This window comes from Neolamprologus brichardi, chromosome 9, assembly GCF_056152115.1.
Source record: "Neolamprologus brichardi isolate AB-2024 chromosome 9, ASM5615211v1, whole genome shotgun sequence".
Taxonomy (NCBI): domain Eukaryota; kingdom Metazoa; phylum Chordata; class Actinopteri; order Cichliformes; family Cichlidae; genus Neolamprologus; species Neolamprologus brichardi.
Genome location: NC_142112.1, coordinates 23,601,402 through 23,617,875, shown reverse-complemented (window position 1 = coordinate 23,617,875; position 16,474 = coordinate 23,601,402). Strand labels below are relative to the sequence as shown.

The window sequence follows — 16,474 nt, the reverse complement described above, 5'->3', positions numbered from 1 at the left end:
TCGAGTCTGCCGGGAAGCGAAAATACAGGATGTGAGCTGTGATTGTAATGTTTGGAGAGGGTCACACATGAATCATGGCCTAAAAAACTGCTTTCAGCTCTTCCTTTCCGGTTATCCTACGTGTGACACCTGAACCTCAGCAAACCACAGTTCCCAGAAGTAAGAGTGGAGACTGCTCTCTGTGGTTCAGACATTATTTTATTTCTATTATTTGTTGTTTAAGGCTGTAGAATTAGATTTTACCCTGTTACCTAGGTTGTTTTGTTTGTTTTTTTAACCAGGGGGTCTCTTTACCTCACATACGTTCAAGAAAACACTTCTGGAGTCGTTACAGTACACTTGGACCAGTTAGGTTCAACTACTAGCGTAGTAATGAGTGTAGCTTGTAATAAAGACCCCAGACCAGAAAATAAGTTTAAATTGCTGGCTTATTATTTTGTAAAAACAGAGAATAGACAGTTGACACACATTACATAAAACATTCCACACCACATTTAAGGAAAACAAGATATTTCCTTTCCCTTTTTAGTTCAGTAATTTCTGTTTATTTATCCTATTTATCTTAAAACCTTTTATTTGGCTTTAAAAGGATGTTATTTTCAACCTAGGTTATTGTTTTATTTATTTTAAGGTCTAAGTTCGAGTTTATACTTTAATCTATTTGAATTAACACTGTGTTATTTTAAATCAAGTTTAGTTCTTTAGGCCCAAGATTTAATTTAATCTTGGTCTAGTTCACCCTTAGATTTCAACCATTTCTTATGTTGTTTTAACCCAACAAAATTATTTACATTTCTGTTAACACCATTACAGTGTTAAAATATAAGGTTGACTAAAGATAAATTACAAAGAACAAAAAAATGTAAAAAACTGAAAACAATTCAGCAAAAGGCTGAATAACCCCTTAAACAAACAAACAAACAAAAAGAAAAGTTGTCTCTGTGTCCTTTAACTATTAATCCCGGAATCACTCTGAATGGTTATCCAGTGCTTTGAGAGTCCACTGTTCTTTTGCAGAGGTGTATGGATTATGGATTGTGTTGTAATTGCACATGATCTATGTTGTGTCCACTTGCTTGTGCTTCGACCAGCTAGGTCAGGTGTTGGGTTCGTTATTGAACAGGTACCACAATGGTTCTGGTGCGTACAGGAATCAGGGCAACTCTAACATTAAACCCCTTCTGCTGTTACTTTGAGTGTTATTGTTAAATCTCTGAGCTCTCTTGCTTTTATCACTCAAGAAATATTTCCAAGTCGCACTTTAGTGTGTCATGCTCAGAATTACTGTTATTCATGCCTTTATTTCATCATGTCTGAATTATTGTAATTCATTGTTCACTTGTCTTTAAAAAAAACAAAAACCTTGGGATGTCTGCAGGCTTCTGACTAAGTCTTCAAAGTGCTCACATCTCCCTGTTGCAAATTCAGTTCCTAATTCAACTGATTCAACTGAAAGTACAGTACTGTGCAAAAGTCTCAGACTGTCCTCATTTCTTTATATTTTGCTTCCAAGGAGCCAGACCTACTTCTAGGACTTCCTTCTTTCAAAATTTTCTTTGAACTCTGGCTGTTTTTCCACTTATTTTCAGACCAGTGCTTGTTCCTGAGCAGTTTCAGTGGAATGGTTTTATTTGTTAGGGCAGTTTACGCTGACATATTAATCATTCGAGCATTTAAAAAAAAAAACTAACTCAAGAGAGGAACCAGTTAACTTATCTTTAGGTACTTTGTTATTTGCAGCTTGTTCCAGAAATAAATAATTTGTTCCCATTTATTTTGTTAAATCTATGAAAAATGACAAAAAAGCACTGTTTGACATACATAAATCAATATTTTTGCACCAGAAGGTGATTTCCAGTGAGCTGTTAGCCAAAAAGCTGGTATAACTTAGTATAATCTACAGTTCTTAAAAAAATGAAGAAACTGAACAACAAGTGAGTGGCAGACCTAAAGAAAAAACAACAACAACAACAAAACAAAAAACAACCTACAACAGATTAACTGTATCTGAAAACATTGCCCTTCAGAAATGAGAAAAAATATCCAGAAAAAACCCTGACACAGTCGGTCCATCTACGGTTTACCATTTTCAAGGAAAGCTGAAATATGTAAAGTTACACAAGAACTGCACTGAATATCAGTGGCCACAGGTCTTATGGAGAGATGAATCCAAATTTGAAGTTTTTGGTTCAAACAATTCTCAACTTCTTACTGAACAATATTATAGTTATATTATAGACACAATGTGTAGACTCTCATCTTTCATTTGAGGGTATCCACATTCAAATTGGATGAAGGCTTTAGGAGTTTCAGCTACTTAACATATGCCACCCTCTTTTTAAAAGAACTACAAGTAATTGGACAATTGACTCAAACGCTATGTGCTATGTGTGACACACTGTAATGTGTGGTCACATTATGTGATTTAATTTTTGTATATTGTATAAGCTTTTAGGTGTAGTTTTGTTAAGGAAGGACCTTAATCTTGTGATTTTTGTTGGAGATCCAACATGTGGTGTGATCCCTAGTTACGCCACAAGGGGGCACTTCCGCCCAGTGAGATGGTTTAGTGTGACGCTACTGCTCGTCTTCAGATCTGGCAGAAGCGAGAGAGGAAACACACTACCTGTCGTCCATCTCATGATTTATCTGTTTTTTTCAGGTTAGTAAGTAATAAGGCCACACATGTGGTCCACATAATTTACATGACAAATAAGGGTAAAACCCAACCAGCAGTTTGTTTTGCTGAGATCTGTATTCGTCTGTTTCGCTCATTGAAATGTGTTACGATCGAGAGTAGGAGCTAGCTTAGCTCGCCACATCCACCCTCTTGTAACAAAAGTACACCACGGCTCCTGTATATTTGAGTTAATGTGTTCGCAGAGACAGTTTGATGTGTTGTCACTGTTATTGTCTAAAGTTAGTGTAATAACCTATAATAATTCTGATCGCTCTGCAATGTTGATGTGGAGATTTCCACTATACAGATACGCCATTAGTATATGGTACAGTACTGGAATGTTTGCTTTATCAAACTATGTGTGAAAAAAGTGTGATTTATAGCTCTTAGTAACAAACAACAGAGATGACTGTTTAGATTTTTGTTTATAGTATTTTAGTTTATTCTGATTTTGGGCTTTGGGAATGTGAGACAAAGATGTTAAGAAGTTTTTGCAACCTGTTGTGAACGCATGAATGTGCTTAAATAAAGATCTGGCAGAAGCGAGAGAGGAAACACACTACCTGTCGTCCATCTCATGATTTATCTGTTTTTTTCAGAACCAGACATAATCTGTCAGCCGCCCTCTTGCTTGGGGTGTGTTACAGATTCTTGGGGGCTCGTCCGGGATTGGCTCTCCACATTGCCATGAGCTAATCCCACAACCTACAACACCTCGTGCTGGTAAAGCTGACAGCGTGATGCCGGCTGCCCCAAAGTGAGCTGTCTGTGTGAGACAAGCTGAGACCAAGTGAGGAAGAGGGCTGGACCCAAAAGCAACCTACTACGAGAGACTGGGGAAGACGCTGTCATGGCAGATCAGGAGAGGAAAAGCCTGGTATGGGACATCAGGAAAAGCCTACTGTCGCTGTCATCCAACGAACTCTTCCAGATTGCTTCTACAGTCGGCCCTGTTCCAGGCAAAGATGCTGCAGAGCTTTCCAGCGGAGACGCAGAGGGATGTTTCGAGTACATCCACGCCTTTATGTACAGTAAGAACTTGCTAGATGCTGAGGATAGGGGCATGGGAGAACTGCTAGCCCTAAAAGATGTTGTCGATGAGGTTGTTCAGTCTCAAAGTAGTGTAATCTTGCCTGCTGGGTCAAGTGTAAATACAAAGCCAATGTCCCCACTTATCACTGTCCCACCTACTGCATCAGCCCAACCAGTTAACACTGATGTACTATTTTCAGATGTAACAAATGCAACCACTCCTGTAACAGCAAACGCCAAGCTAATCACTGAGACAACTAATGAACTCAGCTGTGACGTCTCACCAGATAATGTCCAAAAGATGCTATTAGACTATGAGGATTTGAGCCGAAAGCTTGGTAGGCTGATGCACATTCCCACACCACAAGCCACAGCACAACCTACACTCTCAGTCCCACCTCACTCTGAGGCACAGATGGACGTTTCCAGACACAGAGGACCCGAACAAGTAGTGTCATTGAAGGATCTGTCCTACATTCATCGCCGTGAATTCAAAGTTCAAGGAGGCCAAATTGGAGATCACTCATCTGATATAAGCTTTAACAGTGTTTGCAGACAGATAGAGGAGGGGATAAAGGACAATTTCACTGAGTCTGAGATTGTGAGAGGTGTGCTAAGGATAATAAAGCCAGGGGATTTCAAGGACATGCTGGTCAATAAAGAAGACATGACTGTGGCTGAGCTCAAGGGATTCCTCCAGTCACACTTAGGTGAGAGGAATAGCACAGAACTATTCCAAGAACTAATGTGTGCCAAACAAAATGAGCATGAAACCCCTCAGCAGTTCCTCTACCGTGTTATTGGACTGAAGCAAAGAATATTGTTTGGGTCAAAACAGCCAGGGACTGATATCAGGTATAGCCCAGACACAGTACAAGATGTCTTCCTACACACAGTGTATCAGGGAATAGGACACAAGTACAATGATATTCGCAGGGAGCTTAAACCTTTACTTTCAGACAACACAGTTACAGATGAGACAATCCTAAAGCATGTCATGAGGGTAACAAGTGATGAAAGTGAACGACAAAGGCGTTTGGGGTCAACACAACGCTCAAGACAAACTGCTGCACATAGTCTACAGGTTGAGGGAGAACAGGTTAAGCAGGCAAATACAAAGAAAGAGATGACAGAGCATAGAGCTAAATCAGATGAAGTACAGAAGCTTGCAGAGAAAATAGATGTGCTCACCAAATTAGTAGACACCCTAGCAGAGAAAGTGGAGAGGAGCCAGTCATACAGCTGTCTACCCCCCAAGCCACAAGCAACCAGAAGAGGAAGCCGTTATGGTTGTCCAAAATGTGTGCAGGAGGGGTTACAAGATTGTAAACACTGCTTCTCTTGTGGCGAACAGGGACACAGAGCTGTGGGTTGCCTAAAAAACCCTAAGCAGCAGGGAAACGTGAACCGGTTGCTGTGGGGGGACAAACAGTAACCGGAGTCCTTCCCAAGTCCCAATTCACAGACAGAGCTGAAACAGACACCACCCACAATGTGACGGGGAACAGTAGGTTCAAAACAACTATTGAAACAGCTGCTGTTAACAAAAAGCATAGCCGTGAGCGAACTGCTGCTGACCCCCTAAAAGACACGACGCCTACCAATGAACCTGTTGCCAAATTAATAGGTAGGAAAGCTTTGACTAAGTGTATTCTCAATGGCCTCGCAGTCAATGCTCTCTTGGACACTGGGGCCCAAGTCAGCATAATAGACCGCCATTGGAGAGACAAGTACTTACCTGATCTTGACGTTCGTCCCCTGACTGAGCTAATTGAGCTCATGGAGGATAAAAAGACACTGGAGGTGTATGCAGTCAATGGAGGGCTAATCCCCTTTGATGGCTGGGTGATCATAACCCTGAACTTACCAGGAAATGAGGACCCAGATTTATCAGTCAGTGTACCCTTCCTGGTGAGCTCGTTGCCCTTAGAAATGCCACTTTTGGGATTCAATGTGGTTGAAGTAGTGATTCAGGGAAAACCAGAAAGGCTAGCTTCCACTTTAAGTCGCCTCCTAGGTGGGGCAATGTCCATCCCTGATGACACAGCAAAGACCATTGTCCATTTTGTGCAGACAAAAAAACCTGTTTCTGCTCAGGGGCGCCTGAGAACAGGTCCGAGAGACAAAGTCATCCCAGCTGGTAGCGTAACCTGGGTAAAATGTAGAGTACCACCACAGTTTGACTCTGGCGACCCTCTAGTGCTGTTCGAACCTGAGGAAAATTGCCCACAGTTACAACAGCTAGATGTGGGTGAGGGCCTCTTAGAAGTTCAGATGGGCAGAACTCCACATGTAAACTTGCCTTTAGGAAACCAGACAAAACATGACATTATTCTACCTCGAAAAGCTTTGATTGGCAGTATCCAGCCTATCAAGAAAATTGTTGAGACTGACTCACTCCCAAACAGAGACCTGGAGATTCAGAGTCCTACCACTGCACCACCTACTCCAAGTTGTTCCACTCTATTGTGGCATCCACCCGTTGATGTACATCACCTCACAGAGGAGCAGCAGGGAGTTGTAAGGAAAATGCTGTTTGAGGAGTCAGCTGCTTTTGCAAGGGATGCTAGTGATATAGGCTGTATTACAAGTTTAGAGCTGTCACTAAATCTTAAAGATGACATCCCTGTGCAAAAAGCCTACAACTCAGTTCCAAAGCCATTATTCAATGAAGTAAAGGAGTACATCCAGGACCTTTTAGCAAAGGGCTGGATAATCAAATCAAAATCTCCTTATGCTGCCCCTGTTGTATGTGTCCGCAAAAAGGATGGCACATTACGCCTGTGCATCGACTACCGGTTACTAAACCAGAAAACCATACCTGATAGGCACCCACTGCCCCGTATCCAAGATCTGATCGATACGCTGGGGGGCCATTGCTGGTTCAGTATTCTTGACCAAGGAAAGGCGTACCACCAGGGATTTATGGCAGAGGGCTCAAGGCATCTCACAGCCTTTGTAACTCCCTGGGGGTTGTATGAGTGGGTCAGAATACCCTTCGGCCTCTCCAATGCGCCTGCAGCCTTTCAGAGGAGTATGGAGGAGATGCTGGATGCATTTAGGGATGAATGTTGCATTCCCTACCTAGATGACATCCTCTGCTATGCCAAAACCTTTGAGGAGCATGTTGAGGGCGTCCGCAAAGTTTTGAAAGCACTTCAGCATCACGGTGTGAAGCTAAGGCCTGAAAAGTGCGAACTCTTTCGCAGACAAGTAAGATATTTGGGTCGCCTGGTATCAGCAGAGGGTGTGCAAATTGACCCAAAGGATCTAGAGGCTGTGCAGTCACTCAGGGCCAAAACACCGCAGACTGTTGGCGATGTGAGGCGGCTCCTGGGCTTCCTCAGCTATTACCGTAGCTACATTCAGGACTTCTCACGTATCGCAAAGCCTGTGTATGAGCTTCTCCAAGCCAAGTCTGACATGTCACAAGCACCATCTCACCAGAGGAAACCCAAAGGCAGTCAGCTGTCTTCCAATACTCCTGTGGTGTGGACTGGTGAACACCAGGGGGCACTGGAGCGACTCATTGACATGCTCACCCACCCTCCAGTCCTGGCCTACCCAGACTTCCACTTACCTTTCTTGCTACACACAGATGCCTCAGAGCAAGGCCTTGGTGCTGTACTCTATCAGCAGCAAGATGGTAAGCTAAGGGTTATTGGGTATGGCTCCAGAACGCTGTCTCCAGCCGAGAAAAACTATTGCCTGCACAGTGGGAAATTAGAATTTCTGGCACTTAAATGGGCGGTGTGTGAAAAGTTTAGAGACTACCTCTATTATGCCCCACACTTCACCATCTATACTGACAACAACCCTCTGACTTACATAATGAGCACTGCTAAGCTTAATGCTGTTGGGCATCGCTGGGTTGGGGAGTTGTCGGATTTCCGGTTTGAGATAAAATACAGACCAGGAAAGGTAAATATAGATGCTGACACGTTGTCCCGCATGCCCCTTGACATTGAGAAGTACGTGACAGCATGTACTGAGGGGCTCTCTCATGAAGTTGTGCAAACCACATGGGGTGGGGCCAAAGCAGCCCAGGAACAGGATGTAGCTTGGGTCGCCATTCTGGCTCTTACTGCTAACACGAACCAAGACCCCCCAACTTCACTTCCAACCATAAGCAGTGAGGAGTTGGTGAAGGCTCAAAGGGAAGACCCAGCAGTGGGAGAAATCATTCGGCTAAAAGAGACAAATGCTGTAATGACAAACGAGATACGACAAACAGTAGGTAAAGCTGCAAGGAGATTGCTTCATGAATGGAGCAAACTGTGCCTTGACAATGGACTTTTGTATCGACGTACTACTGAAAGACAGCAACTTGTCCTCCCAGCAGTTTACAAGGCCAAGGTACTAAAATACCTCCATGACGACATGGGACACATTGGTACTGACCGAGTACTGGCCCTAGCTAGGGAGAGGTTCTACTGGCCATTTATGAAACAAGAAGTTGAAAACTATGTCACAAAGAAATGTCCCTGCATAAAACAAAAAAAACCGGTTGGACATGTCCGTGCCCCAATGGGTACAATCACTTCAAACTCACCTTTGGATCTTGTATGCATAGATTACCTGCACCTAGAGCCCAGCCGAGGTGGATATGAATATATCCTGGTCGTAGTAGATCATTTTACAAGGTTTTCTCAAGCATACCCGACCAAAAATAAGTCAGGCAAGACAGCAGCTGAGCGCATCTTTGGTGATTTCATCCAGCGTTTTGGATATCCCGGCAGGCTGCATCATGATCAGGGTCGTGAGTTTGAAAACGAGCTCTTTAGGACTTTAAGAGAGAAAGCTGGAATCGGACACTCAAGGACCACACCGTATCACCCCCAATGTAATCCCGCCGAGAGATTTAATCGGACTCTCTTGCAGATGCTTAGGACACTCGGCGACAAAGAAAAGCAATGCTGGAAAGATCACCTTCAGCAAACAGTGCACGCTTACAATTGTACGCGGCATGAGTCAACAGGGTATTCCCCTTACTTTCTGTTGTATGGGCATCACCCCCGTCTCCCAATAGACTTGTTGTTTGGCCTGGTTGGGGAGAAAAAAACTGTGTCTCACAAACATTATGCTGAGAAGTGGGCAGAAAAGATGACTGAGGCGTACAAGATAGCCAGTGACAATAGTAAACTGTCCAGCGCACGAGGCAAATCCTACTATGACAAAAAACTCAGGGGTGTCGTCTTGCATCCTGGGGACAGGGTCCTCGTTAGAAATCTTGGTGAAAGAGGTGGGCCTGGAAAACTCAAGTCATACTGGGAAAAGAGTATCTACGTAGTCAAAGCACAAGTAGCCGACAACCCTGTGTATGTCGTCTACCGAGAAGCAGGAGATAAGGATAAGACTAGAGTGCTTCACCGTAACTTGTTACTACTTGTGAATGACTTGCCAGTTGAGGCTCCACAGCACATTCCTGAACCTACACCAAAGAGACAAACAAAATCAAACAACCTGCCAGGGAACAGAGGCAGGAGAAGGCAACAGACTGAAACAAGTGACTCAGACTCTGAAGGGAGCAATGGAATATTCTGGTTGAGGCTTCCTGTAAAAGAAAGAGAGCCCATCAAAGGAAAGACTTACCATAGGATATCTACTGCAGAACAGCCTGACCCAGTCTCCGCTGAAGAAAACAGTCATGCGAAGGTACCTGTCAGGGAAGAAAGCTGTATTGGCCGGCCAGTCAGCCAAGATCAAGTCAGTCTAGGAGACAACTTTCCAGAGGTGCTTTCACTACATGACCCAGTCCCATCAGAAAGCGCAGATGATGAACTGTCAATTCCAAATGAGGACGAACTGTCTGCACGCACCCCTCCACATTGTCCTACTAGCGACATCAGAAGGTCGACTAGAGAGAGGAAACCAAGGCAGATGCTGACATACCAAACACTGGGTGAACCATCGTACCAGCCTCATCCTACAGTTGCAACGCTCTCCTCACCCTACATGCCACCATGGACAGTTCCTTATTATATTCCAACACCCACAGGCTTTACACCTCACCTTCCATATGCTTACACACCTTACATATACACACCTTTGTTATATTGAATAAGTGTATGTGTCAATGTTTTTGATATAAATTGAGGTTTGAATGCCAGGAGCCATTCTTATTTTGTCAGGGAGCGTGTGACACACTGTAATGTGTGGTCACATTATGTGATTTAATTTTTGTATATTGTATAAGCTTTTAGGTGTAGTTTTGTTAAGGAAGGACCTTAATCTTGTGATTTTTGTTGGAGATCCAACATGTGGTGTGATCCCTAGTTACGCCACAAGGGGGCACTTCCGCCCAGTGAGATGGTTTAGTGTGACGCTACTGCTCGTCTTCAGATCTGGCAGAAGCGAGAGAGGAAACACACTACCTGTCGTCCATCTCATGATTTATCTGTTTTTTTCAGGTTAGTAAGTAATAAGGCCACACATGTGGTCCACATAATTTACATGACAAATAAGGGTAAAACCCAACCAGCAGTTTGTTTTGCTGAGATCTGTATTCGTCTGTTTCGCTCATTGAAATGTGTTACGATCGAGAGTAGGAGCTAGCTTAGCTCGCCACATCCACCCTCTTGTAACAAAAGTACACCACGGCTCCTGTATATTTGAGTTAATGTGTTCGCAGAGACAGTTTGATGTGTTGTCACTGTTATTGTCTAAAGTTAGTGTAATAACCTATAATAATTCTGATCGCTCTGCAATGTTGATGTGGAGATTTCCACTATACAGATACGCCATTAGTATATGGTACAGTACTGGAATGTTTGCTTTATCAAACTATGTGTGAAAAAAGTGTGATTTATAGCTCTTAGTAACAAACAACAGAGATGACTGTTTAGATTTTTGTTTATAGTATTTTAGTTTATTCTGATTTTGGGCTTTGGGAATGTGAGACAAAGATGTTAAGAAGTTTTTGCAACCTGTTGTGAACGCATGAATGTGCTTAAATAAAGATCTGGCAGAAGCGAGAGAGGAAACACACTACCTGTCGTCCATCTCATGATTTATCTGTTTTTTTCAGAACCAGACATAATCTGTCAGCCGCCCTCTTGCTTGGGGTGTGTTACATATGCAGATGTGGGCAATTCCTTCATTATGTCATTATCAATCAAGAAGATAAATTGCCTGGAGCTGATTTGAGGCGTGGTACTTGCATTTGGAATATTTTGCTGTGAACAGTAGTGTTGTGCAGATCACTATTGAAGTTTTTGGTTCAAATATCGATTCCTCCAGTAACAGTTATTAATGTGCTAGAATCAATTCTCATATTAAAATATCATTTTTTTTAGTAATATGGAGTAAATTTGTAGTTTATCACTAACAGGAACATGGTGGAAAGAAACTATATCATTTGGATCATCTAACTTGGAAGATGATTATATGGAGGTATTCTAATAATTGTTTTCTTGTACTCACAATAGTCATATGCAAAATAAGGCTGTATAAATGTGTCGCAGCCCTTTGGCGTGCACACTCAACAATGGCCAAGCGTAAATGGAGTCATGTGTGGATGTATTTTACCTCCACAAACAGCCAAGATGTGGTTTGCAATACATGTGGCAAGACAGTGAGGTGTTGTGGCAACACCACTAACCTCATCAAACACCTCAGAGTAAATCATATCACAGACTATGACGAGCTTATGTTGAGGGGAACTGAAGATGAGGAGAGGACAGGAAAGGTGCAGCTAGGGTGAGACAGACATCTTGTAAGAGTCCTTTAGAGCTGCAGGAAGGCAAGTGTTCAAATAGCACACAACTTCAGGGTTGTTGTTTTTTTATTTCTATATAATTCTGCATTATTAAGCAATAAGAACAAGTAGTCTGATGTCCTGTAATCATTATGAAGCTATAATTTGAAATACAATAAAACATTACATTTTTGTACAAAGTATCGGATCAGTATTGTCGATGCCACCCTGAATTTTACTTAGTATTGGATCGGAAAGGAAATCAGTAGTATCGCACATCACTAGTGAATAGACAACATGCAGTCAAAGCAGCTCTCCGTGTAGGTGGAACAAGCCATCCTCAAGCTCTGAAAATGGGAAAATCCCATCCAAGAAATTGCTACAATATTAGGAGTGGCAAAATTTACAGTTTGGTACATCCTGAGAAAGAAACAAAGGATTGGTGAACTCAGCAATGCAAAAAAGACCTGAATGTCAAAGAAAGACAACGGGGGTGGATGATCGCAGAATCATTTCCCTGGTCATAAGAAAACCCCTTTACAACAACCAGATGGCTTTGTTTTTCAGTGAGACGATGATCCCAAACACACTGCCAAAGCGATGTCTCAATACTGCTGGGTTACAGCACAGACTATAGATGTCTCTGTCACGGCTAGACGGTCCTCACCGGTCGCCTTGCCAATTTTTGTTGTGTTTGTGTGTACTTTGTGGTGTTCTCCTCTCCATCCTGTGCGTGTGTTTGTATGCGGGAACATGTACTTCCGGAAGCCGTGGCACGGAACGGCAGCTGACCCGGGGGGAGTATCCTGAGCTGGAATTGCCACACCTGTGCTTGATCACTTCACCGGCTGCTACTAATCCGAAGCAGACCTATTTAACGGCGCGGTCGGGTCACAACCAACGCTGGAACGTTGAGCTAAACCGGGTAGCGTAGTCGCGATTAGCGTACCTAGTTTGAGAAGGAGAGAGAACGTTTAAGTTACCGTGCGTGTGTTTTTATCATCTGCCTCCAGGATCCAGGGATCGGAGGAGGAGCGGGCACAAGAAGAAGTAGTTTTGGATAATCACTGCACTGTCACCGCGGAGATAAGTCACCGTATCCCTGCACTGCCCTTTTGGATTACAGACTTGAACTGTTGTCTTATTTTTTTTCACTGTGAATAAATTCACTGTCACCCTGCAAGAAGTCTCGCACCTGAGTCCTTTAACCCAATTCACCATGACAGTCTCACGATTTTACAGCTCTTTTTAAAGCATAATGATTATTTCAAACGTATTATCTGCTTCACTATGGACAAAAGTAGATGTTTTATTTGTTTCTTTGAAACTGCGCTGGTTATCCTTGCTATTCTGATGGCATCTCTGAAGTGAGTCACATAAGTGGTGAATTATGAGTCAGTTCAATTCCCCAACCAATCACATACTTTAAAAATAGCCCCTATGACCACAGAATGTATCTTACAATTACACACACACACACTGTGAGAGGATTTCTTTAAATCACCCCGCAATTCTTCAGCTGAGACACTTGAGTTAGAAAACACAAACACTGCAGTTGTCTTTACTCGCGAGGACAAGTGACAGAGCGCTCGTACACGTAAGAGACACTCACGGACTTGTGGTCTGTCACCGTCCTGCTTTCTTTATTTATACAAGAGAAATGAAAACATTCGTTCAGTGACATAAGCATGTGATTGTGTGTGTGTGTAAGGTCAGAACTGCTTGTTCAACTTCTTACTATCGCTTGTGGGAAGATTCAGATACAAATATCAGAACACGTTTTCATAAAGAACAATCAGTTCTAAGCAAGGAAAAGATCATCATGCAGCATTCTATCACAAATAAACTTATATCATTAAAAGCTTGTGCTGACTAAACAAATACAATTTTCTACTGACACACACAAAAAAAAATTCTGCTTTATTTATTTACCCACCTCGTATTTAACTGATCTAGTTTGTCTTATTTCCATTATCTACAGTATGTTATTATATGGAAACAAGGAAAGCTTTCCCCTCATGAAGAGGCAGGTTATTAATGAATTACAATGAGACTACTGTGGGCACTGATGCTTTGGCTGGTTCGTTCTCCCATTAGAAGTACTCAATAGTGTCATGTTGACTCTTGGGGTGCTGCAGTCTGGTCAGCTGGAGCGTTCCTCCATAAGCCGGGAGTTTCTTGTAAACACGAAGGTGAACATATTCGCCTCCTCCCACATGGACCTGCAAGGAAATACAAGGAAACTTAAAGGAGATGCTTAATGTGCACATAGAAGTAATCCTGATCATTTTATTACAGCTGTGGTAAAGTAAGCCACAGCTGCGGGCCAAACAACATGCTAAGATGTGAAAAGGAGAATCCACGTCTTCATCTATATAGAGTGCACGATGTTTCTAGTGTTCACAAACTAAGATGAGGGAGGGCATTACACAGCAGTAGTTTTGTTTGCTATCAATTTTGACAGCCCTATTAAAGATTAATATCAGTTTGTACACGCTCCAGATAGCTTTTCTTCAAATTCTTTCATTCTCACTCACTTTTGCAACTTTGTACTTTTGTGTTACTCGCAGCAATAACTCCACCTCATTGTTAGTCCATTTAAAAAACTCGGTGCTTTTCCTCAACATTTTGCTGTGAAGTTTTAAAGAGCTGGAAAGTAAATAAACTATCTTACAATGTGGAAAAGGGGCATCCACTTCTTTGGCTACATAGTGCATGATGGCTAGTGTTCACAAACAGAACATTTTTTGAGCTCTGTTATGGCTGTGACAGTTTTAACCATAACAGTTTAAGTTTTGTATGAACCTCCATATAAATTACCTGTCAATAGAAAATTGTACTTAGTAGTCAGTATAATCTTTTAGTGATATAAGTTTGCATATTATAGAATACTGCATGATGACCCTTTTATGACTTAGACTGTTGTTGGAATCAAGACTTGCTTTATAAATTCTTTCTCACAGTGATAATAGCTGAGCAAGCTGTTATCATTTCACTCCTGCCAGGAAGAGGGGAGCTGGAAGCTCTTATCTTCAAGAAGAGGGGCCACGTCCTTCAGAATAACACACACACACATACACCTGAACCACTTTTATCTTCACTCCCTACATACTAACATTCCTCTGTTAATGAATAGACGTATTCACTGTTGTATTACTTTTGTATATTAATAAAGGCAGGTGCAGGAGACAGAGCGCACATCACAGGGCCCCCACTCTGGTATGAGCGTTCTGTGATCATGCCCTTGCAAGTAAAAACTGCAGCGTCTGTGTGTTTCTACCTTTAGATTCTTAGCTGAAGAAGTGTCTTTAGAATAAATCTTTTGACATTACCACATAAACGCTTGAATTACAAACATTACCTTAATGAAGTAGTTGGTCCCAGCTACGAGCTGCGTTTTGTAGCTCTCTGCAGTGAAAACCTTGAAGTTTCTCCCGGTTTTCTGCTCTGCGAGAGGCTTCATCTGAAGAACAATAACAGCAACACCAACATGAAGCACAGGCCCCGTGTGTGCGAGTGTCAAATTTCACTTTTTTACTCACTGCATCACAGATCTTCTGAACTGCTTCATCAGCCTGCTTCTCCTCGGTCAACCCTCCGATCATTTTTACTCCGACAACATTTTGTTGGTAAAAAACGACCAGAAAGGTTATAAACACACGCCAATTCACAAGACTCCGCATTTTGGACCAGCGCACGGAAAGAGACGCGTCTGTTTGTAGGCTACAAAAAACCCCACATAAACACATTTTGGACAGTACCATCATCTTAGGGAGAAGGGGGTTGTGGGCGGTGCGGTATTTGCCAACATTATAAAAAAAAAGAGAAGCACACTTACATACGGAAATAATTACTTTTGTCCATTTTTTGTCTGTTTTTTACTGCATGTGTGGGTTAGTCTGAGCTGACGCTCGAGTCTGCCGGTGTTGTACCAAAGAATGATCGTCTGCCAAAAAGTGATTTCCTGTATTTACTAGAAACTGATTACTGTACTGCTATAAATTGTTGCTCTATGCAAAACATATGTCAAATGTATCCCTCACGCATCAGTGTAACTTTGTGCTGAACATTGCCCTCACGAATAATATCAAGTCATCTTGAGCCACAAACAACATTTCTGTAACAAGGTAGAATCCGCAATCAGTTTTTGGCACTGACTTATATATATCCTTTATTTATCCAGTTAAAAATAATCTTGCGTTGACATTAAAATTGTCTTTTTTAAGAGTAATCTGGCCAAGAGGACAGCAGAAACTGCAACAAATATAACAATAGTTCTGTAAACATAGTTTAAGTGGACACATACGGACCGGATTGGTTACCATGTAAATACAATAACACAGAGTTATACAGATACCTGAAAAACAGGCCATTTTTACATTTTATATATAACCCCTATGTAAACCAGCGCTGTGTCCCATTTCAGGGTTTGCACGCTTGAAGTACGCATTTTAAGTGCGGTTACGTCACCGACACGCGAGGACGGCTGTCCCAATTCGAAGTGTACTTGAAATGCATACTCCAAATGCGCCGTCGATTTTCCCAAATATCAAGCGTGGTCCGGTGCACGCTTCGTAGTCCCATATATCCCACAATTCATAGCGCGGCGGTGGGTATGGTTAATTTTGCCGCAAAATGCGGCAGAAGGGAGCGGCCGAAAAGTGAACTGTCAAAAGTAAGTACTGAATATGACGTCACTTATTCATGTGCGAATGTTTAATAATGAAGAACATTAAAACATTGCTGTTGGCCACATGTCGGCAAAGTTATGTGACACTAGTGATGTTTGTACTTTCAGCGTTAACTTGGTTTTAAAGCCTCTACTTCTAAATATACATATAGTCGACCTTAATCTTACAGAGAATCTGATGATTTTATGGATAATTAAAGTCAGTCATATATCCACAAACACAACAAGCTGAAAGTCAGTGATATAGATTATATATAAAATATATATATATATATATGTATATATCAATCATAATAATCTGACAATACTATAATATTGGCCATATTATATTTACATTACCATAGTGAGATGACTTTAGTCTCATGAACAACATTAA

At 42.0% G+C, this 16,474-nt stretch overlaps 1 protein-coding gene across 1 annotated transcript; it reads right to left on the bottom strand.

The window, feature by feature from the left end:
• Positions 1 to 13,102: 13,102 nt before the first annotated feature.
• Positions 13,103 to 15,125, bottom strand: LOC148101442 (cystatin-B-like). The gene is made up of 3 exons (XM_087845626.1): positions 14,951 to 15,125; positions 14,770 to 14,871; positions 13,103 to 13,630 (listed from the first exon to the last, which is right to left on the bottom strand). Exons 1-3 carry the CDS (start codon positions 15,089 to 15,091, stop codon positions 13,502 to 13,504), a joined length of 372 nt encoding a protein of 123 aa, XP_087701752.1. The 5' UTR covers positions 15,092 to 15,125; the 3' UTR covers positions 13,103 to 13,501.
• Between the last annotated feature and the right edge of the window lie 1,349 nt (positions 15,126 to 16,474).